The sequence below is a fragment of the Kogia breviceps genome, chromosome 3 (assembly GCF_026419965.1).
Source record: "Kogia breviceps isolate mKogBre1 chromosome 3, mKogBre1 haplotype 1, whole genome shotgun sequence".
Taxonomy (NCBI): Eukaryota; Metazoa; Chordata; class Mammalia; order Artiodactyla; family Physeteridae; genus Kogia; species Kogia breviceps.
Genome location: NC_081312.1, coordinates 87,984,569 through 88,007,572, shown reverse-complemented (window position 1 = coordinate 88,007,572; position 23,004 = coordinate 87,984,569). Strand labels below are relative to the sequence as shown.

The following is a 23,004-nucleotide window of genomic DNA, read 5'->3' as shown; positions in this document are numbered from 1 at the left end:
ATAGATATCCCCTTTCACAGATGAGGAACTGAAACTCATGACAGTAGAGATGAGACATACCTCTCATTTGACTTAAAAATTCAAAGTAGTCATTTCTGGAGAACCTGGCTGATATGCTTACAAAAGGTAATAGGAAGTTTAGGGTTAATCCTCCTCAACTTCTCTATTAGCCCTCAGCTGCAGCCTTTACCCTGAGAACCAAAAAAGAAGTATCCTTGCCTTTCACTCTCATTTTCTTATTTCAGTGACAGCTACAATCTTTAAAATGTTCACATTCCTAGTTTTCTGCCTTACAGGGCTTCACAATCCAGTGCCTGTGACGATGGAGGAGGAATATGGCATTAGTAAACAGTGGTGCTCAAATCTGGCAACACTTCAGTTTTACAGATAACACCCTGGACATACTGAACATCGGGATGGTACCTAGGTATCTGTATTTATTAAAAGCTCCAAAGGTGGTTCTGTTGCACAGCTAAGAAAATAAAAGATAGAATAAAAAGCATGGGCTTTAGAGTTAGGCCAGGGCTCAAATCATAGCTCTGTAATTTATTAACTGTAAGACTTTAGTGCCTAATTTCTTGAAGCCTCAGTCTTCATCTGAAAAATAGGAATAATGCCATCTGCCCTGCATGATCAATGTGTGGAATAAGTGAGAATATTTGCTAACAGACTATGATAAATGCCTAGAAAATAGTAGGTGTTCAACATATACTAAGTATTTAGAGTTGTCAAAGTTAAGCATTTATCACTAAAATGAAAAAAAAATCAAAGATTCAGGTTGAGGAAACAAAAACATTTAAATGTAAAACTACCAGCCCTAACCAATTTATTGAGCCTCCTGATTACACAGTTTGCTCACACTTAGGAATCCTGATGAATGTTTACTTATAGTAATGTTTTTGGAAGTTCACAAAACTCTGATCAGTAATTACCCATTAAAATAGTAATCATTCAGAAGCATGAACACTCAATACAAAACAATGATGTAACATTCTTATGTTATTTTGTTCTGCATACATAAACAGATGTAACATGCTTGTAACTGCTCAAATATTGACCAGTAGAGCCATCTCAGCCCTCTAAGAAATACAGGTACATGTCTATAGAGACCATTAAAATGATGTTTTCATATGGCTCCTAAGACCTGGTCTGTGAACTGAAATTCCTTCATACTTAAAAATCCATTTATATAATTTAAAAAGAATAACATGGACTTCCAATGCTAGCCATGACATAATAACCAGTACTGGACTTACCCTCTCTCACATCCTAAACAATTTTTAATATGGACAAAATAGATAAAGCATTGGACAACCAGAGTACAAGACCAATTCTTGAAAGAAGTCATATACATGAGATGAACAGTCTCAGTGAGCAGAGGAAGCAGATTGGGCTGCTGAGGTGGCTGGAACTTGTAGGAGAGAATACTATAGAAAAAGGAGCTGTGTGAAATGGGGGACAGAAATCTGCATGGATAGTCCCCTTGGGTCTCTGGCCAAGACCTGGGCTGTGTATACATAGAGTGAGACTCTATGGGGCCTAACACACAGCACCTGCTGCAGGGCTGAGAGCTGAACAAAAAAAACAGAGGTCATGTAGCACTTGGAGATGACTGGATCTCTGGCCCACAGTACAGAATCTTCACTGAGCATCTTGGGCATTCAAATGAAATGCTAGAAGTCTACTTTAAAAGAAGGGATCACACCTTAGAGTTAAGGGCCATGTCCTCAGACTAAGAACAAAATCAACACTGACCTGCCCAAACAAAGCATAAAACCAAGCCTAACAGAATCAAGAAGATCCACCAGTAATTTAACTGTCTGCAAGAAAAAAACTCAGCACCCTTTAAAAGAAGACAACAAAATCCATTCATACAGTACAAAATAAAGTTATTAAGCATATAAAGAAACAGGTAATACCACCCATAATCAAGAAAAAAAGCAATCAACAGAAACAGACTCAAAAATGATCCATTTGTATAAACTAGCAAACAAGGACTGGTAAACAACTGTTTTACACACACACATACACACACACAAAGATTTAAAGGGAAAGATAGGGATATCCAACAGAGAAGTGGAAACTAAAACAAGAACCAAATGGAAATTCTAGAGCTGAAAATACATCTGAAATGAAAACTACACTAGATGGGTTCTGAATAGCAGTCTAAACACTGCAGAAAAATGGGTCAATGAACTTGAAGACAAATCAAAGACATTAAAAAAATTAAAAGAGAAAAATTATTGTAAAAAAATGAACAAAAACTTCAGTGACATGTGGGACAATATCAAGCAGTTTGCGATGCATGTACTTTGAGTCTTAGGGAAAAAAATAGGGCAGAAAAATTTCTAAATAATATTTGAGGGCTTCCCTGGTGGCGCAGTGGTTGAGAATCCGCCTGCCGATGCAGGGGACACGGGTTCGTGCCCCGGTCCGGGAAGATCCCACATGCCGCGGAGCGGCTGGGTCTGCGAGCCATGGCCGCTGAGCCTGTGCTCCGCAACGGGAGAGGCCACAACAGTGAGAGGCCCGCGTACCACACACACACACACACAAATAAAAAAAAAAAAAATAATAATAATATTTGAATTTGAATAAAAGCTGAAAATTCACCAAATTTGGTGAAAAATATCACCCCCCAGATTAAATAACCTCAGGGAATTCCAAGCAGGATAAGTACAAAGAAAAACGAGACTAAGGTACACCTTAGTCAAACTGATAAAAATGAAAGCTAAAGAGAAAAATTTTAAAGCAGTTAGAGAAAACGAATACACACTAATACAAAAGCACAACAAAAAGAATAACAAGTTGACTTAGAATCATTGTTGGCTAGAAGGCAGTGGAATTGCATCTTTAAAGCGCTAAAAGAAAAAAAACAACCACCATACTTCTATATCCAGTAAAAATATCCCTCAAAATGAGTATGAAATAAAAATGTTTTCAGATAAACAAGAGTTGGAAAAATTTGTTGCTAGAAGACCTGCATTTCAAGAAATGCTAAAGGAAGTTCTTCAAGCTGAAGGGAAAATGATAATCAAGATAGAAATTAGAATCCATGGGAAGGAATAATGAGCACTGTTTAAGTGATAAGTATGTGGTAAATATAAGAGATCATAATGTTTTCTTCTCCCATTTTCTTAAAAGGTTTTTAAAAAAATTCATTTATTTATAATTTTGGCTGCCTTAGGTCTTTGTTGCTGCGCGCGGGCTTTTCTCTAGTTGCAGCGAGTGGGGGCTACTCTTCGTCACGGTGCACGGGTTTCTCATTGCGGTGGCTTCTCTTGTGGCAGAGCACGGGCTCTAGGCACGCAGGCTTCAGTAGTTGTGGCTTGCGGGCTCTAGAGCACAGGCTCAGTAGTTGTGGTGCACGGGCTTAATTGCTCTGCGGCATGTGGGATCTTCCCGGACCAGGGCATGAACCCATGTCCCCCGCATTGGCAGGCAGATTCTTAACCACTGCACCACCAGGGAAGCCCTGAAAAGGTTTTTTAAACCAAAGTAATAATGAAAACACTGGGATTTTTAACATATAGAAATATCATATATGATAACAACCACACAAAGGCTGAGGCAAAGTAAATGGAATTATATCTCTGTAAGGTTCTAACATTTTACATGAAGTAGTACAATACTATTTCTAAGTATACCATGATACGTATAGGATGCATATAGTAATCCCTAGAATAACCACTAAAACACAATACTTTAGAAGTGTAGTTTTTAAAAAGAGAGAAACAGGTACCAATTAAACCCTCAAACTCACTGAGTCCTATTCTATTCTATTCTCCCTGGATGATACCTACTGGTTCAAGGCTATTTTGATTCCTTTTTTCTTAATTGTAGCCAATATAAATTGTGGCCCCATAAAACATGACAGTGAAGGAAATGTCTTTCATTTATAAACCAAATGTATCATTAGAAGTTTATGTAATTATGTACCTTTAGTAGCAGTTTCCAGGAATATGTACAATTTGATATTGTGCTAGTATTTCTCCCCTACAACAACAATAAAAATGCCCAATTTTACCTGATTTGCTTCTTCTATAACAGGGATCTTTGAAAACTTTTTCTTAAAGGGCTAGATATTGAATATTTTAAGCTTGTAGTCCATACTTAACTCTGCTGTTCTAGCACAAAAGCAGTCATTGACAATACACAACAAATGAGCGTGGTAATGTTTCAGTAAAACTATTTATTAAAACAGGCAACCAAACTGTAGTTTGCCAATTTCTTTTTACAAGATGCCTAAACGTCTACTTACAATGATTTAGTTTGTTAAAATATTTTAATGTATTTTTATAAATTTAGATAATATTTCCTCTAAAAGCTCTAAACTTTAGAGAAAGAATCTTTGCCCCCCCCAAAAAAGATTAACTACACTGCTTCTTTAAAACATAATCTTCTGGGCTTCCCTGGTGGCGCAGTGGTTGAGAATCCGCCTGCCGATGCAGGAGACACGGGTTCGTGCCCTGGTCTGGGAAGATCCCACATGCCGCGGAGCGGCTGGGCCCGTGAGCCATGGCCGCTGAGCCTGCGCGTCCGGAGCCTGTGCTCCGCAATGGGAGAGGCCACAACAGTGAGAGGCCCGCGTACCACACACACAACAACAACAACAACAAAAAACCACATAATCTTCTTTTTTCTCCTCTCAAATATCACTGTAATCTCTCTTTAATTTTTTAAAAAATATTTATTTTTGAATAGGTATTTAATAAAATTACCTTATAAAATTTTGAAACCAACATTCAAAAGGTTATATAATGAAAAGTCCCCTTTTCATCTCTATCCTCAGTCTTCTTCCCCAGAAACAAACCCTATTACCAGTTTCAATTAGAGCAGCACTATCCAATAGGACTTTTTGCAATGATGGAAACGTTCTATATCTGTGCTGTCCAATATAATAGCCAGTAGCCACGGTGACTATTAAGTCCTTGAAGTGTGGCTAGTTCGACCAAGGAACTGAAATTTTAGTTTTATTTAAGTTTAATGAATTTAAATAGCTACATGTGACCAGCGGCTAATGTACTGATATTAGGCAGTGCAGATCTAGAGAATCCTCTGAGAGCAGTGGTTTTCTAGGTTGGCTACATAATACAATCACTTAAGAAGCATTTAAACATTCAGAGCCCTAGCCGCAACTCAGATCAGATATATTAAAATCTCTGGAGTGGGACTCAGGCATTGTTTTTTTTTTGTTTTTTTCATTTTTAACTCCCCAGTGATTCCAATATATGGCCAAGGTAGAAAACTTCTGTTCTAGAAAATTAATTATCTTATAAATAGAGTAGCTCTACCTAGAAAGAAAACCAAACTTTTAGAAAACCAAAAAGGTTTTCTTTATAAATTATTAATTATAAAAGAACTTCTGACTGCTTAGGTACATAAAAACCTTTTTTATCTTTATGAAGTTTTCCCCAAAATAAATCATTAGAGGCAATTTTTACTGAGATTGACTAGATCTTAAAAGTAGAAAGAAGTTTCCAAGTAAGAAATAAGATTTTCCTCTCTGTTGATATGCATGATATGGAAAAGGTATTTGCATTACATACTATTAAGGAACTCTTAAAAATCAATAAGGAAGGGCTTCCTTGGTGGCGCAGTGGTTGAGAGTCCGCCTGCCGATGCAGGGGAAACGGATTCGTGCCCCGGTCTGGGAAGATCCCACACGCCGCGGAGCGGCTAGGCCCATGAGCCATGGCCATTAAGCCTGGGCGTCCGGAGCCTGTGCTCTGCAACGGGAGAGGCCACAACAGTGAGAGGCCCGCGTACCCCCGCCCCCCCCCAAAAAAAAAAAAAAAGAATCACTGGATAATTTCATTGCCTTATAAACAAATCATGCTCATCCTTACTCTTTATTTTTAAACTCATGTTCTTGCTCTTGTCCCGACCTATATTTCAAGCGAATATACTGTGAATTGGAAACTCAAAAGAATATAATAGATATGAAAGAATTTGAGAAGATAAAAAAACTATACAAATGAAAGGACTAATACTTCATGCATTTGGACCTCAGACACTCAGCAATTTCAGCCACATACAATGAGCTATAACCACAGAAGTGATCACAGAGATTGAAAAGGAATAAAAACAGCTAAGAAGGACCAAAGATGTGCTGTTTCTTCCTATTTTCCACCATAATATATTATAGTCAGCAGGGAGGAGTACCTATGATAGCCAAGAAAAATAGAAAAAAACTGAATATGATTAGGATAGCAGCAGTGATACAGACCAAGTGGAAATGGGCAAGAAGTAGACACATTAATGGAGAAAAGGATATACACTGAATAGAAGTAGCCATAAAACAAGGGAAAAAAGTGAATAAGCTATTTAAAGTGTAGGGTGATTAACTGAAAAGAAACGCCAAGTCCTAGAAACCTATATAAGGGTATTACTATGCCATATTAAAGCCCATCAACAACACAGAAATCTAGGAACATTTAGCCTGAAATAAATAAGCCACACATACTTTTGGTAAACATAAATAACTCTAACATAGCATAACTGTCATGAGAAATAACTCTGAGTCATCAAGAAAAAGTTCAAATATGTTTGACACTTTTTTGTTTGTTTGTTTGTTTTTTGTTTGTTTTTGCAGTATGTGGGCCTCTCACTGTTGTGGCCTCTCCCGTTACGGAGCACAGGCTCCAGACACACAGGCTCAGCGGCCATGGCTCACAGGCCTAGCTGCTCCACAGCATGTGGGATCTTCCCAGACCGGGGCACGAACCCATATCCCCTGCATTGGCAGGCAGACTCTCAACCACTATGCCACCAGGGAAGCCCAGATGCTTTTTTTTTTAATGCTTGACTCTTAAGGCAAAAACAAGTACTTTATACATTTTAGCAAAATTTTTCATAAAAATATATCCAAAACAATTATATCTTGGCAACTAATGGGGAGTTAGTTAACTGGAAATATCAATCATCCAGATATCTGTGACTTTTCTTAGGTGTTACTCAGAAAAATAATAGTCACATGATGGGCTTCCCTGGTGGTGCAGCGGTTAAGAATCCGCCTGCCAGTGCAGGGGACACAGGTTCAATCCCTGATCCGGGAAGATCCCACATGCCGTGGAGCAACTAAGCCTGTGCACCACAACTACTGAGCCTGCGCTCTTGAGCCACCCGCGAGCCACAACTACTGAGTCCATGTGCCACAACTACTGAAGCCTGCATGCCTAGAGCCCGTGCTCTGCAACAAGAGAAGCCACCGCAATAAGAAGTTCATGCACTGCAATGAAGAATAGCCCCAACTCGCCACAACTAGAGAAAGCCCATGCGTGGCAACGAAGACCCAATGCAGCCAAAAATAAATAAATAAATAAATAAATTTATTAAAAATAAAAACAATAGTCACATGAAAAATAACATGATCACTTCAGTTAAATATTCTAATAACTTTTACTTACCAATGGGAAGATCTTCAGCTTTTGCAAGGTCATTCTCTTCTATTCCAGGCATTCCTGCATCACCACTTCGTTTGATTTGTTCTGCCCAAGTAACAGTAACAAAAAATATAATTTTATATTTTTCATTACATAAATTGAAAGTATTTTGAAGGAATGTAACAATCAGTTTGTAGAGCAATAGGCTATATCAAATGAATATCTTTATATCTTGCTTTGGACATAGTTGTAACTCTATAAACTTACTGTTTTTTCTTCTCTATTAAAGGATCTAAATTTGAAACAGACACCTAATCATAATGTAAGTAAAATCAAACAATATTCTTTATGTATTCTTTATGATTCAGTAATCCACTTCAAAATGAGAAAAGTCAATATCCTGTTAACACAAAATAGTAGTAATACCTTTCCCATGTGGAATATGATTGCTTGAGGGTTCTTCATGCTTGCCTGCAGCACTCTCAGCAACTTTTGGAATGTTTTTAGGTACTGCATGATGGTTTATATGCAATTCATTTCCATCTTTTGATTCAAACTTGTGGGCCTCTTGCTGTTAGATTAAGATTTGGTAACAGTAAGTATTTTTCTGTTTAACATGTGAAACTACTGACACAACTATTAACTTAATATTCTGAAACAGTTCATTTTTTTTGAAATACATACCATGGGTCTAAATTCTAAACACTTAGAGATGTGGGATATATTATTTTCTGTTCAGTTTTTATACCTGATATGAAGTCAGAGAATAAGTAATATTTTTTAAAAGTCTCTATCATCAATGGCCTAAAATTTTAGGCAGAGATAATTCTCTTTGGCTATGCTGATAATTCTTTTTGGTGATTCTGTGGGAAGACAGTCTTGCTGAGCACTGTAGGTTGCTGTGGAGGCCTACAGTTTGGCACAGTGCTGGGTGCTGTGGGTAGAGTGGATTCTGTATAGGCACATGTTGTAATCGAGCAGGATAGCAGAGAGCAGGAGGTTGGCACACAGGTACCCCCTCAAGTGTGATAGATGGCTATTGACATTGTCAGGCTTTTCCCCAAGTAGAAACAGCAAGGGTGGAAAACAGGCAAACTTCTTCCCAAGTGCACTGGCCACTCAAGCATAGGAAGGAATGGCAGAACAATGCACAAGTCAGTGCTCCCTGTAACCTGCTTCAACTAACCATATCTCCTCCTTGGAACCTTGAATCTTCAGGTTTATTATTAGGTCTGACTCAATTCTGTGGTGGACCAGTTTTCTCTTTTATATTGGTTGAGTAGCCTCAGTGGAAAACTGGGAGAGGCAAGGAGTCAAGTACACATGCTTGGGTTGCCGTACTAATATTTAATGCATAATAATATTAACATTAAATGTTCTGTCAACTCTAAAGCATTATGCAATGCAATCACTGGTAACATTATAAAAAACAATAGTACTAAAAAATCTACAGAAAATCTAGGAGGCAAATTGTAAGAATTTGTCACAATAAAGAAGAAAGGGTGCTTTGACAATCAGGTGTAGGTATTCCAGTGTACCTGGCTGATAAAATCAACAACAAACACTTGCACTGTGTTTCATAGTTTACAAATTGTTTTCAAGTCTATCCTTTGGTGGAGACAAATGAACAGTTTTGGGAAAAACAAAATAAAACTGAGGCTTAAAGAAGTTTAAGCAGCTTGTTCAAGATTACAAAGCTAGAGAAGTGTGGAAAAGGGATTCAAACCAGTCTTTCTCATTCCCACAGTTTTTGGGAACTTGGTAAGCGATAGCCAATTCTGAGAGCTTAATTGCTGATGAGTGAAACGATAAACTGAAATTTCTGAACATGTCAGTATGAAGGCCAAAGGTGAGGTACAACCTGAGCAGCCATCCTGCATCTCTGTGCATTTTTGTTATAATGCTACATCACATAAGGCTACTTCCATAATATTCCACTGCTTTTTGATGTGGATAAAACAAACAATAATAAACAAAACTTAAAAGTCAACAAACTACTGGTCAAAAATACTTTTCCATTTAAAACAGTTAATAAAGATATTGTCCCTTTGATGCATTATTAATGGCAATACCTTTACGTGAATGGACAATATTAAATACTATTAACAAAATAAGATGCGTTTCTAAATGCAGTACTGTTGATTTGGTAAGGGGGCCACCTAACTGTTTTTTTGTTTTTTAATAAATTTATTTGTTTTTTTATTTTTGGCTGTGTTGGGTCTTTGTTGCTGCGCGAGGGCTTTTCTCTACTTGCGGTGCGCGGGCTTCTCGTTGCGGTGGCTTCTCTTGTTGCGGAGCGCAGGCTCTAGATGTGCGGCCTTCAGTAGTTGTGACACGTGGGCTCAGTAGTTGTGGCTAACTGGCTCTAGAGTGCAGGCTCAGTAGCTGTGGCACATGGGCTTAGTTGGTCCGCGGCACATGGGATCTTCCCAGACCAGGGCTCGAACCCATGTCCCCTGCACTGACAGGCGGATTCTTAACCACTGCACCAGCAGGGAAGTCCCTCTAATTGTTTTTTAAATAAACTTCTTACTCTGAAGTAATTTAGATTTATAGAAAAGTAATTACCCATCTCTCAATTTCCCTTAATGTTAACATCACATTAGCACAGTACATTTGCAAAACTAAGAAACCAACATTAGTATATTATTAACTAAACTCCAGACTTTACTTAGATTTCACCACTTTTTCCATTAAGACCTTTTTATGTCCCAGGATCCAATCCAGGATACTACACTGCACTTATTTTATTTTTTAAATTTATTTAATTTATTACTACATTGCATTTAAGTACTCAAGTCTTCTTAGTCTCCCCTGGTTTATAACAATTTATCTTTGTAGCATGAAAGCAATAAACAAATGATTGTGGCTGTGTTCTAATAAAACTGTATTTGTAGACACTAAGATTTGAATTTCTTACAACTTTCCCTTGTCATAAAATATTCTTTTGATTTTTTAACCATTTTTCAATGTAATGACCATTTTTTGCTGATGTGCAGTTAAAAACAGACAGGAGGTTGGATTTAGTTTGCTGACCCCCTCCCCAGAGTAATTTCCAAGACAGGAATGTACTTAGTTAAAAAATAATAATAATCCCTCATACAACTTATGCTTGTTTCATATAGCTTACAGTGGATTTGTTCCTACGAAAAACAACTCAAACCTCACAGAATCAACTAGTTATAGTAGTTGAAGAACAGAGAATGAGGATGAGGAGTAGAATTAGGCAGCTGGTATGTCACCCTAGAAAGGAGAAATTCTCTTAAGCATCTCCATTCCTCCCCACCTTGCTCCATTTAGGGCAGGATAAGTGCAAAGAAGAACTGGAGTAGATATTAGCTAATTAATAATATAAAAATAGCCTAATATAGAAGAGCAGAAAAGGAGAACTACACTTGGCAGGAAAAAGGAAAAAGCTTATATATGTGCTTCTTGGGAGAAGAGAAGAGAGCAAATTCATCCCATTATTTATATACTGGGCTTGTAATAACACAATTGCAACAGCAATCCTCTTGTCCCCTTCCTTCCATGTTCTACTATGCTCCTCTAACCATCCAGTGTCTCAATAATACCTTCTGGCTGCCCTCAATGCCACCAAGGTAGCTCACTCAGGCCTGCCATCTTCCAGCAATCTATCCCCATGTCTCCTCAAGGAAGACTGCAGATAGGCAGCAGCCATTCCACTTTATAGATTAAAAATAAAATGATGCCCTCAATATCATGCTGCAAAATAGTGAAAGAGCAAAGAATGAAAACCTGGTTTCCTTAGCTTCTAGTCCTTTAGATGAGAAGCTGCCAAAGACCAAGAAAAATACTTTTCACTATTCAATCTCTCTTAACTCTAAATCACAAGACTTTATACAAACCACAGCTAGTCAGATTAGATTATAGTGTATAAAAAATGAATGTCCTAATGACTAGTAAACTTCAGACAAATTCCCTCCATTTCTAGCAGAACTTTCATAATATATATCAACTGGAATTGTATGAACTAAAAGAATTTGCCACCCCCAAAATATGAATCAAAATAGTGGCTAGTGTTTCATTTCTGTGTTTTAAGAAAGGAATTCAGAATAACAAAGACTGATAATTAAGGAAAATTTTTCTCAATATTTTTCTATTTCTCAAAAGCATAAAATAGGAAATAATTGATTTTCCAGTAAAATGATCACCCACTTTACAACCTGAGAAATAAATAGCAAAAATTATTTTTTAAAGTCAGGTAAAAGATATTTAGCTCAAAATTAGTTTTAAGAGTTGAGGTTAGGGCTTCCCTGGTGGCGCAGTGGTTGAGAGTCTGCCTGCCAACGCAGAGGACATGGGTTCGAACCCTGGTCTGGGAGGATCCCACATGCCATGGAGCAACTGGGCCTGTGAGCCACAGTTACTGAGCCTGCGCGTCTGGAGCCTGTGCTCTGCAACAAGAGACCGCGATAGTGAGAGGCCCACGCACCGCGAAGAAGAGCGGCCCCCACTTGCCACAACTAGAGAAAGCCCTTGCACAGAAACGAAGACCCAACACAGCCATAAATTAATTAATTTAAAAAAATTCAATACTTAAAAAAAAAATTTAAAAAAAGAGAAAGAGTTGAGGTTATACTTTTGTAAATGTCCAATTTACTCAGCAGTAAAGCCACTGCAAATCACTTTTAGAATTAGGCAGGCTAAAATACTTTAAAATATAATGTTTTATAACAAAAATACAAATTTTAACTTCTAATTTTAAGATTTATAACAAGAACATATTTTGATTTAAGTATTTTTAAAATTTACCTTTTGTTCCTGCAAAAATTGGTCTGCTAACTTTTTAATATTTTCTTCATGCTGTGCTCTTAATTCCTTGATTTGTTGTCCACACTGAAAACTAAATTACAAGTCATTCTTTTAGACTATTATTTTGGATTGATTCTCAAAGATGTCTAGAAGTTGAAAACATACATTTATAAGGATAAAGCATTCAGTTAGCAGGGGAGTGGGTAGGGAAGGACAACGAGCAGACATAAAAATAGCTCACAGTTAAAATCCTTACAATATGTGAACCTTTAATAGAGGATAAAAATATTGATAAAACTAATTAAAAAACAGAAATTAGAAAGATGAAAATTTATTTTTATAAACTGCATTTATAAAGAAACAACTGTCAAATTCAACTTCAATCACAGAAGAGAAAAACACTTGAGAAGAAAAAACTGTAAGACCAATATATAGTAATAGATAAGAAAAGCTAGAATTATAAGAGTTGATAAGGAGTGGCAGCAGATGATTCATCAAATAGTTAGTACTTTCAACGCAATAATAAAAGCCTAAACCATATGAAGAGGAAGAATGGAAGAAGCTAATAAAGAAAAGAGAATGCAATCAGCAAGAGAAAATGTAAGGAACAAAACACATAAAGATTGTGAATTTCCACTGGAAGAGTAGTCAAAGAATACAAATAGATCATTCATGCAAAAAGAAACAAAGAATACATACACAGAAAAATGTTACCTTCCACCATTTAAAATGCAAATTAAACTTCTTATATGTATATATAGTACTATCTTAATACTATACTAGCAAAATTAAGTTAGAATTATAAAAGCCAATGTTGGTGGGGCTACAGGGAAACATTTACATTATAAATTAGTATAGTCATTTTACAAAGCAATCTTTCATATATGTGATAAGAGCAACAAGATCAATAAAACATTCCACCTCAGAAGTTCTATATTTGAGAATATAACCAGTTAAATAACTTAAGAGGGAGAAAATGCTCTTTGCACAAAGATTTTTATAGTTGATAGTCATAACAGTGAGAAAAGGAAAACTCCTATAATGGTCCAGCAGTTGGGAGAGATTAAACAAGCTTTGGTACACTAACATGCTGGAATAATATTTCTTTAATCCTAAAGATATATGTAAAATTACTGAATACTATTACATTAAAATACATATATGTAAGTAGATGCATATTGATAACCTACAAGAGTAAAAAGTCAGAAATGGATAAAGTTTAAAATACAGTGAATCTTTCTAATTTTTGGTGTGTAGACCCAAAAATACCTTTAACTGTAAAACTGATTTAATACACAATAAACTCTTTTAAAGAGTAATTCTAGAAAGGCCCCTAAGAGGTTTCCCAACCCCATCACCAACAGTGCAGAGGTGTAAGCAAGGGGACTGAAGTGCAGAACAGGAGAAGAAGCTGATGCTTAGTCTCTCAGCTATTCTGGGGACATCTTCCAGTGCCAGCTTTATCTTCTGGATTGACCCTCAAAAAGAACCACAGAATCATCTTTCAGTCCTTGCCACATCTCATTCAATAAAACTCAGATCTTGAAAGATTTTCTGTCTCACAATGAACTCTACTACATGGGTAGATTCAACACGCCTTGTAAAACATATTTTCATGTTGTTCAACATATCAAAATAAAAGAGAGTGATTTCAAAGAGGCATAGAAAGATAACAGAAAAGGAACTTAAAAGACCTAGTGAAATGAAAGAAGAGAAGAAAAACAGAAGCCAGAAAGGAAGAAATGAACTGAAAGTTGGACAAATATTCAAGATTCATAAATATTTGTTGCATGTAGCATCTTACCTCTCATATTCTAACCTCTTCACAAGGTAAGTATTGTTCTTCCTATAGTCCTGGAGTTGGTCTTCTTGTCGAAGAAACTCCTGACGAAGCTCAGCGAGTTGCTCTATCCACAGAAGGTAAAAATCAAAGGAATGAAGTTTACTTTACTGCTTCCCCTTGAGAAGGTATGGGATTTTCAAAAATTATATACAGGAAGTTAAATTTATATAATTAGTACCACATTTAATTGCCTTTCATACACATGCATGGGCAATAAAACAAGATAGCCTCAGTGGCTTTCACATAAATCAGAAATATTAAAAAATTATACATCTTTTCACATTATGTAGACAACATGCTAAGTTGTAGAAATAGTACAAAAAGAACTACCTATCTCTCTAAACCTTACTGCTTTATAAAAGTAGGGAAAAAATCATATTTTTTAGATGTATTGGCTATGGGTACAGAATTCAATTCATTCTAAATCATACTTGATTCCCAAATTAGGTACCAATCATTTTAGATCTCATTTCTAGTTCTGCTACTGAGGTTTAGGTCCACATATACCAAATTCCACTTTCAAAGCTTATAACCTCCAGACTAGAGCTAAAAGTTTTAGCTGTAATGAATAACATGAAATTTCAAACTGGATAGTAAATTAAAAGCTGGACCACATCCTCTTTGGGAACCTTTAATCCATAATCACTGGTCCCACATTTTCTAGTCACTCCCTCTTCATGTAACTCTACAAATAAAAGAAATTCAGCCAGAAAAGAGAAATGTCAGTTTCTTGGATAGAGGATTAAAAAATTAGCCAACAGCCTTAGCAGTTAAGCAAAAGTAGTAGTTAAGAAAGTTTTATAAATGGGAACAGAGGTCTATTCTATATAAGCAATAACTACTTATTAAGACTAAAATATAATATCTAACCATAATGTACAATATTATAACTACAATATAACATCTACTTTTCATAGAGGGCTTACAGATATAATCTTGTTACTTTAAAGGCACTAAAAAAATGCCTGTGATGTAAGTTTTTAAAAAGCAAATATAAACATATATTTATAATATAAAATATATCCATGTAAAAACAGATGAGAATAAAAATATATAAAAATGCTACCAGTGAGTACACTTAGTGGTGGGATTCTGAGCACATTTTTTCTCTACTTTCTAAATTTTATTGTGGAATCATAACTATGGTGATGACAAAAAGTAAAAATGTTAAAGTCACATGAACGTTTGTTGAAGTATGTAAAGTTTAACAATATGCATAATAATAGCTATTGTATAGTATTAATAATCAAATATGTAAAGTAAATGATTTACATAAAGTGCTTATAGGTAATAAATATGCTTGCCTATTCAAGCCACATTTTTAATTATTTTTTTAATTTTATTTTAAAAAATTTTACTTATTTATTTATTTATTTATTTATTTATTTAGGGCTGTGTTGGGTCTTCGTTGCTGTGCGTGGTCTTTCTCTAGTTGTGGCGAGTGGGAGCTACTCTTTGTTGCGGTGCATGGGCTTCTCACTGTGGTGGCTTCTCTTGTTGAGGAGCACGGGCTCTAGGCACACGGGCTTCAGTAGCTGTGGCATGTGGGCTCAGTACTTGTGGCACACGGGCCCTAGAGCACAGGCTCAGTAGTTGTGGTGCATAGGCTTAGTTGCTCTGTGGCATGTGGGATCTTCCCAGACCAGGGCTCGAACCTGTGTTCCCTGCATTGGCAGGCGGATTCTTAACCACTGTGCCACCAGGGAAGCCCTATTATTTTTATTTTAATTGAGATACAACATTTTGTAAGTTCAAGGTATACAACATGTTGATTTGATTCACTCACGTATTGTGAAATGACTACCATCACAGCATTAGCCAACAAACATGTCCACCATCTCACATAATTACCATTTTTTTTGTGGTGAGAACATTTAAGATCTACTGTCTGAGCAACTTTCTTTTTTTTTCTTTTTTGCGGTACACGGGCCTCTCACTGTTGTGGCCTCTCCCGTTGCGGAGCACAGGCTCCGGATGCGCAGGCTCGGCGGCCATGGCTCATGGGCCCAGCCGCTCTGCGGCATGTGGGATCTTCCCCGACCGGGGCACGAACCCATGTCCCCTGCATCGGCAGGTGGACTCGCAACCACTGTGCAACCAGGGAAGCCCTTAGTAACTTTCAAGTATATAATACAGTCTTGTTAACTATAATCACCATGCTGTATATAGATTACCAAAACTTATTCATCTTATAACAGTTTGTACCATTTGACCAACATCTCATTTTCCCCACACACCTCCCAGCCCCTGGTAACCACCATTCTACTCTCTGTGTCTATGAGTTTAGTCAAGTCACATTTTAAATTTCTCTTCTTACTCTATTAATTCTCCAATATATAAACACGGTTGATTTCTGTAGCTTTCATATTTCTCCCACCCTAGATAAAAGTAACAAATCTGAGGTCAGGTATCCCTGAATAACACATTCAGCTTGTTATCTGATCCCTGGTCCCATCTACTAAGAAATAGAGGGCTAGAGGTAGCAGAACTCTGGACTCAGCTATGGATGTTGAGTCTACAGAAATAATGAGATCCCAGCAGGAGGCAGTGACAAAAAGCCTTGTAGTTTACAGTGTTAGCCAGTTCCCTGAAGCTGTACTCAAGAAGGAAATACTTTAGAACTGAAAGTTACTACAATTAAAAAAAAAGAAAAAAGAAAAATCAAATCAGCAGTACCTAGTAGCTACTAGGGAATGGACCTCAACTGGTGGTCAGGACTCATTCAGGCTTCTTTTTCCTACACAGTAAACTAACTGAAGCAGCTAAGTTTACCTTCAGAATGAACCTGAGGCTTAGTATGATTTTAAGATTTGGGATGGCTTCTCTGCCTCCCCACAAAGTTTCTCATAACAATATTTGAAATACCTTTATCAGGAAATAAATTTTTCATTTTTAAATGGAGATAAAAGGCTTAAAATTCAATTGACAGAAAAATAAAACATCAGTATGAGTGAGTGCCAGTCCATGTAAAATATCAGATTCTAACCTATATGAATACAGGGAAAGGATTATAAAGCATGCAGCATATTGATGCTTTGAGTGGGCCAAAATAAAGACTTGAAAAGGGACAAGTAGAGTTCTCTGGTGGTATAGTGGTTAGGATTCGGTGCTCTCACTGCAGTGGCCAGGGTTCAATCCCTGGTCGGGAAATTGAGATCCCGCAAGCCGCGTGGGGTGGCCAATAAAACGGGGCCGAGGGGAGTAAACAGATCAGAAAACAAAACTAACGACAAAATTTTCCTATATTACAATTTTACTTTCAACTGATTGCCATGTGTTTTCTTCATTTTGAACCCAAAGATACTTTGTCTAGTGTGGCTGCTCTAGGTCACCACAGCAGGATGCTCAGAGTAACGTTTTTTTTTTTTTTTAATTTTTGGCTGCGTTGGGTCTTCGTTGCTGCACGCGGGCTTTCTCTAGTTGCCGCAAGGGGGGGGCTACTCTTCGTTGCAGTGCACAGGCTTCTCATTGTGGTAGCTTCTCTTGTTGCAGAGCACAGGCTCTAGGCTTGCAGGCTTCAGTAGTTGTGGCACGTGGGCTCAGTAGTTGTGGCTCACAGGCTCTAGAGTGCAGGCTCAGTAGTTGGGGTGCATGGGCTTAGTTGCTCTGCAGCATGTGGGATCTTCCCGGACCAGGGATCAAACCTGTGTCCCCTGAATTGGCAGGGGGACTCTTAACCACAGCAACACCAGGAAAGTCCCCAGGGTAACTTAATATGAGATCAGGTCCAAGGTCGATTGTGCAGGGTAGTCTAGCTCTGACAGTAATATCAGGTATGCTACAGAAAGATATAGCCATAATCTCTCAATTTAACTTCTAGGATGATCTTTTAAAGCCAAAAAAAAAATTTACTTCTGGAAATTTTTTATTGCAAATTTTCTTTCAGTAATAGGAATAAAAATAAGGTAAGCTATTCAAAACAAATCAGTGTATACTAGAATGTTAATTTAGTTTCTCAGGCATTAAAAACCAACCCTAATCCTTTAATTTCCAAGAAAATATTAAAAGATTTTTTAAGGATCTTGATGTGTATTAATTCCATTATATCCGACATTAATGTCAATGAAAATAGTCAAATACAGATTTTACTGTCAACTTGTCAAGAAGTGTGTTTCAGTAGAAAGAGTTCCCAGGGTGCAAAAGTCACATTAATGAAATTCAATCTCAAGCATCCAAGCTTCAGTAACTGCACTAAAACCAAAATGCACGGTATGAGTTCAAATCAAAGCTTTTTTCTCTGCTAAAGATTATCATCAGAATTTCAAAATATCTCAAGATCTACTTCAACACATACAGCAAAATAAAGATTTTTACTCAGTAACATAGGCTGTCATTTTCTCTGACATGTACTAGCAAAAGCCATAGGACTTCTTATTCAACTGATCTATTACTATTTAATAAGAAATATACTTTGATGACAAGCAAAATCATTTGTAAAAATTGCAAGCTGGAAGCAGCACTGACAGGGTGCCATCTTCTGTGTCATCCTGTGCACTCCTGTGAGTCAAAAAGAGTAGAATATGGACACAAATGCAACAACAATAAATGTGGCCAACCAGAAAGTAAATTTTTAACAGAAAATCAAAGCTGTTCTAAATCACAGATAGTAAAAAATTAATAATTCCTATGTCTGGGTTATAACACACAAATGATACTTCCTAATGGATTTGCTAGGTGAGAAGCAAAACTTACATAAATTACAAAGTCAACTTAGGTTGGCTTCTTCAAGAGGATGTTAAAAATATATTACCTGGTATTTCCCTGGCGGTGCAGTGGTTAAGAACCTGCCTGCCAATGCAGGGGGCACAGGTTCGATCCTTGGTCCAGAGAGATCCCACGTGACGCGGAGCAACTAAGCCCGTGCGCCACAACTACTGAGCCTGAGCTCTAGAGCCCGCAAGCCACAACTACTGATCCCGTGCGCCCCTACTACTGAAGCCCGTGAACTCTAGGGCCCGCATGCAGTAAATACTGAGCCCGTGTGCTGCAACTACTGAAGTCCGCGTGCCTAGAGCCTGTGCTCCACAACAAGAGAAGCCACCGCAATGAGAAGCCCACACACTGCAATGAAGAGTAGCCCCCGCTCATGGCAACTAGAGAAAGCCTGCGTGCAGCAACAAAGACCCAACATAGCCAATAAATAAATTAATTAATTAAAATAAAATAAAATGTAAAAATATATGTATATATTACCTAATTCTATCTAAATAGGTTTAAAATGGTTATAAAAATATATTTATGAAATTAGAGAATAAGTATTACCCACATATATAAACTCAGAATCACTACATGCAAAGTTTTAAAAATATATAGTGTTGTAATCACAGGGTATGAGGGAGAAGCGGGATAGTCCTCAGACCCAAACTCCAAAGGCCAGTGATAGTGTGCAGTAATGTAAGCAGACGATACAGCTTGTTCTCTTTACCTATTATTTTTCATAAGAGCTTTAGTCATCTCCTATCACTTCATCTAAGTAAAAAAAAAAAATCTGTCTTCTTACTTTCTTTCTATCTATCTATCTGTCTATCTACCTACCTACCTACCTACCTATCAAATCTGTCTCCAGGTTTCTTCCCAGTTTTTGTTGCAGGTTTCTTTGATCCTGGGCTATCTAAAACATTAAGTTTGGAGGATCTGTCCAAAGCATCCCTAGATCTGAATGGATTATTTTAGCAGATTGGACACAGTACAGAGGAATCATCCCTAACCTTTTCCCTAGAAATCTGACAGTCTCCGAAGCTACACCTCAATTTTCTTTGAGGATTCTTCTAACATTTCATTGCATGAACTCTGTCTACAGCACAAGATTAAAATGCAGACCTCAAATATTAACTTGCACTTATTATATATAAAGCAACATTAAAAATTTTTCATTATATCTTAAGACAAAAGGATAAATGTCTTGCCATCAGAGGAGCTTTGTTCAAAAATTCTATTTCATTTAGCTGTTTAACTTGAGGATTTCTTAATTCTTCAGGATTTTAGACATTTAGTGACCTTTATCTTTAATCTGTAATTAAGTTTCTTACCCTTTAAATGATGTATGTCTGCCATCTGATATGATATGTTGTTCTGCAGTTTAACCTGAAAAAAAAATCATTTTCATTTTACTAAAGAATATGCAGTTTTGCTCATATTTACTTTTTTTCCCTCATATTCACTTTGAGCTTGATCATAAGTACAAAAGAAAAATCCTTAAGTTATGCATACCACCCCACTTTCCAAAAAGAATTAGAAATAAGTTCTGATTTTGTAATACTCATTTTAAATTTGCACGATATTCATTTTACTTAATATATAGTATAACAATTTTCCAAAGTTTTTAAGTTTGAGTTGAATATTGCTTAATAGTATGTTTTTTTGAAATCTTACCAGAAGATTTTCAACTCTATATTAAGAAAAGAAGTGTTTGAATCAATTAATGTCAAGTCAAAAATAATTAATGTTTATCAAGCTCCCACAGGATGACAGATACTACACAGGACTCATTGCTGTAGTCACTGTTCTCTAGGAGCCAGTATACAAGAGCACCAGGAACTTAAAAGTTTACCAAAATATGACTCAGTTTAAGGCTTACCACTTAATTTAAAAATTAAGACAAGGCCTTGGATAGCCAGAATATCAAAGAACTACTGTATCTCAGTTCTTGCTTAAACAGGTTTCACCTAATTGTAAAATGCAACTAAAATACTACAAACAGGTTATCTTGTCAACCTTAAGAGTAACATTATTTTGAAAGGTGTAGACTGATTCATACTGATCAAAAGCAGCACCATGAGTGGCAAAATGATTATGCTAAATACCACTTCAATCTCTAAAGAAAAAAAATTTAACTTTTCATCTTGAAATAATTATAGGTTCATATGAAATTGCAAAGATAGCACAGATAAATCCCATATACCCTTCACACAATTTCCCCCGATGGGTACATCTTATACAACTATATGACATCAAAATCAGGAAACTGACATTGGTACAATGTGTATGTATATCGTTCTATGCCATTTTATCATATGTATAGATTCATGTAAACACCATCAAAATCAAGATACAGACCTATTCCATCGTCACAAATATCTCCCTCATGCTATCCTTTATAGTCAAACCTATCCTCGTTCCCCACTATACCTGATCCCTGGTAAGCACTAATTTGTTCTCCACTCTGTAATTTTGTCATTTTAAGAATGTTATATAAATGGAATCATATAGTATGTGACCTTTTGAGATTTTTTTCAATCAGCATAATGCACAGTTGTATACATCAATAATTCATTCCTTTTTATTGCTGAGTAGTATTCCGATATGAATGTATAATAGTTTGTTTAAGCATTCAACTACTTTAGAACATGTTGGTGGTTTCTAGTTTTTGGCTATCACAAATACAGCAGCTATGAAAAATTGTGTACAGATTTTTTACAGGAATATTAGTTTTTATTTCTCTGGAATAAATGCCCAGGAGTGAGACTGCTGGGTTGTATGTTAAGTCTATGTTTAGTTTTTAAAGAAACTGTCATGTTATTTTCCAGAGTGTCCATGACATTTCCAACTACGTTTTAAGAACTTATTGTGCCAAGGTACTGGATGGAAGAGTATAAAACAATTAGAAAACATGAGAGCAGTCTCAAAGAATCAGTAGGCAAGGTAGCACCTAAACTAGTATAATTACTGTAGGATTTCAGAGATGATTCCTATCTAATATGATCAGCAAAGTTTCTTGGAAGGGGTCTTATCCGAATTAGGCATTGAAGGATAGGTAAAACTCTAAACAAGTAGAAGAAAGCATTTCAGATAGAGGAGGTGGCATAAGAAAAGGTACAGAGGTAAGAAAGCATGAGACATACATGAAGAGTCCAGCAAAGTACTGTTTGGCTAAAGCAGATGATACAGGGAAAACCATAATAATTAAGAAGGTTGGGGAAAAAAAGACTGGAGGGCCCTTCCACTGATATGAAATGTCCAGCCTAGGCAAATCCATAGAAACAAAAAGTAATTAGTGGTTTCCAGGGGCTGAAGGGAGGAGGAACGAAGGGTGACCTCCTAATGGGCGTGGGGTTTCTTTTTGGGGTGATAAAAATGTTCTGGAATTAAATAGGGAGATGGCTGCACAACTTGGTGAGTATACTAAAAACTGCTGAATTGCACACTTTAAAAGGGCAAGTTTCATGGTCTTTGAATTATATCAATATTTTAATGCAAAAAATAAAAATGCTGAGGGTACTATGGGGCACCATATAGGAAATTGGGGATAAAATAATGGATAAACACTGGGCACTCAAGTTTACTATTTAGAAGACACAGTCAAGTAGACAGGCAAATATAATAAAATAAGTGCTATTATTGGATTCTACAGACATGATGGCAGAACTTAGTAAAAGTATTTAAATCCAGACTTGGGGGAATGAGAGGAAGTTTCTGGAGAAGATGGTAACTGAAATAAGTCCAGCAGGAAGAATAGTGGTTAGCCAGGTGGAAGTAGGGAGAGGGTAAGGAAACATGTGTCAAAACTTAGAAGTGAAAAACACTGCACATCAGAGAAACTGCAAGCAGTTCTAAGCAGTTTTAAACTGGAACGGAGAGTTAGGGGGAAATGACAAGAAATATGTCTAGAAAGATAAGCAAGATCCACATTACGAAGAGTCTTGCCAAGGAATGTGGATACATTCCACTGGCTATGGTCAACTTTTAAAGGACTTCAAACAACGTAATGAAACACAATTTGCATTTTAAAAAGTCAATCTGGCTTCAGTATGATGAATGGACCAGAGAGACAAGACTAGAGAGACCAGGTAAGATAGTAGGAGGATGGGGGACTACTGTTGTTTTTCAAGTGAGAGAAAATGTTCCTTTAAGCCAGGGGTGGGCAAATTATGCCTGTGAGCCAAATCTAGCCTGCTGCCTGCTTTTGTATGGATGGCAAACAAAGAATGGTTTTTACATTTTTAAATGGTTGGAGAGAAAAGCCAAAAGAATATTTCATGAATTATATGAAATTCAAATTTCAGT

General features: G+C 36.8%; 1 protein-coding gene across 2 annotated transcripts in view; it reads right to left on the bottom strand.

The window, feature by feature from the left end:
* The window catches only part of GOLM2 (golgi membrane protein 2), a 96,993-nt gene that overhangs the window by 41,704 nt on the left and 32,285 nt on the right, over positions 1 to 23,004 (bottom strand). For both annotated transcript variants that reach the window (XM_059059403.2, XM_059059402.2), the window contains exons 2-6: positions 20,031 to 20,085; positions 13,963 to 14,065; positions 12,159 to 12,249; positions 7,812 to 7,956; positions 7,410 to 7,490 (exon numbers count right to left, since the gene is read on the bottom strand). In XM_059059403.2, the coding sequence (XP_058915386.1) occupies positions 7,410 to 7,490; positions 7,812 to 7,956; positions 12,159 to 12,249; positions 13,963 to 14,065; positions 20,031 to 20,085 (475 nt within the window). The remainder of the gene's footprint in view (positions 1 to 7,409; positions 7,491 to 7,811; positions 7,957 to 12,158; positions 12,250 to 13,962; positions 14,066 to 20,030; positions 20,086 to 23,004) is intronic.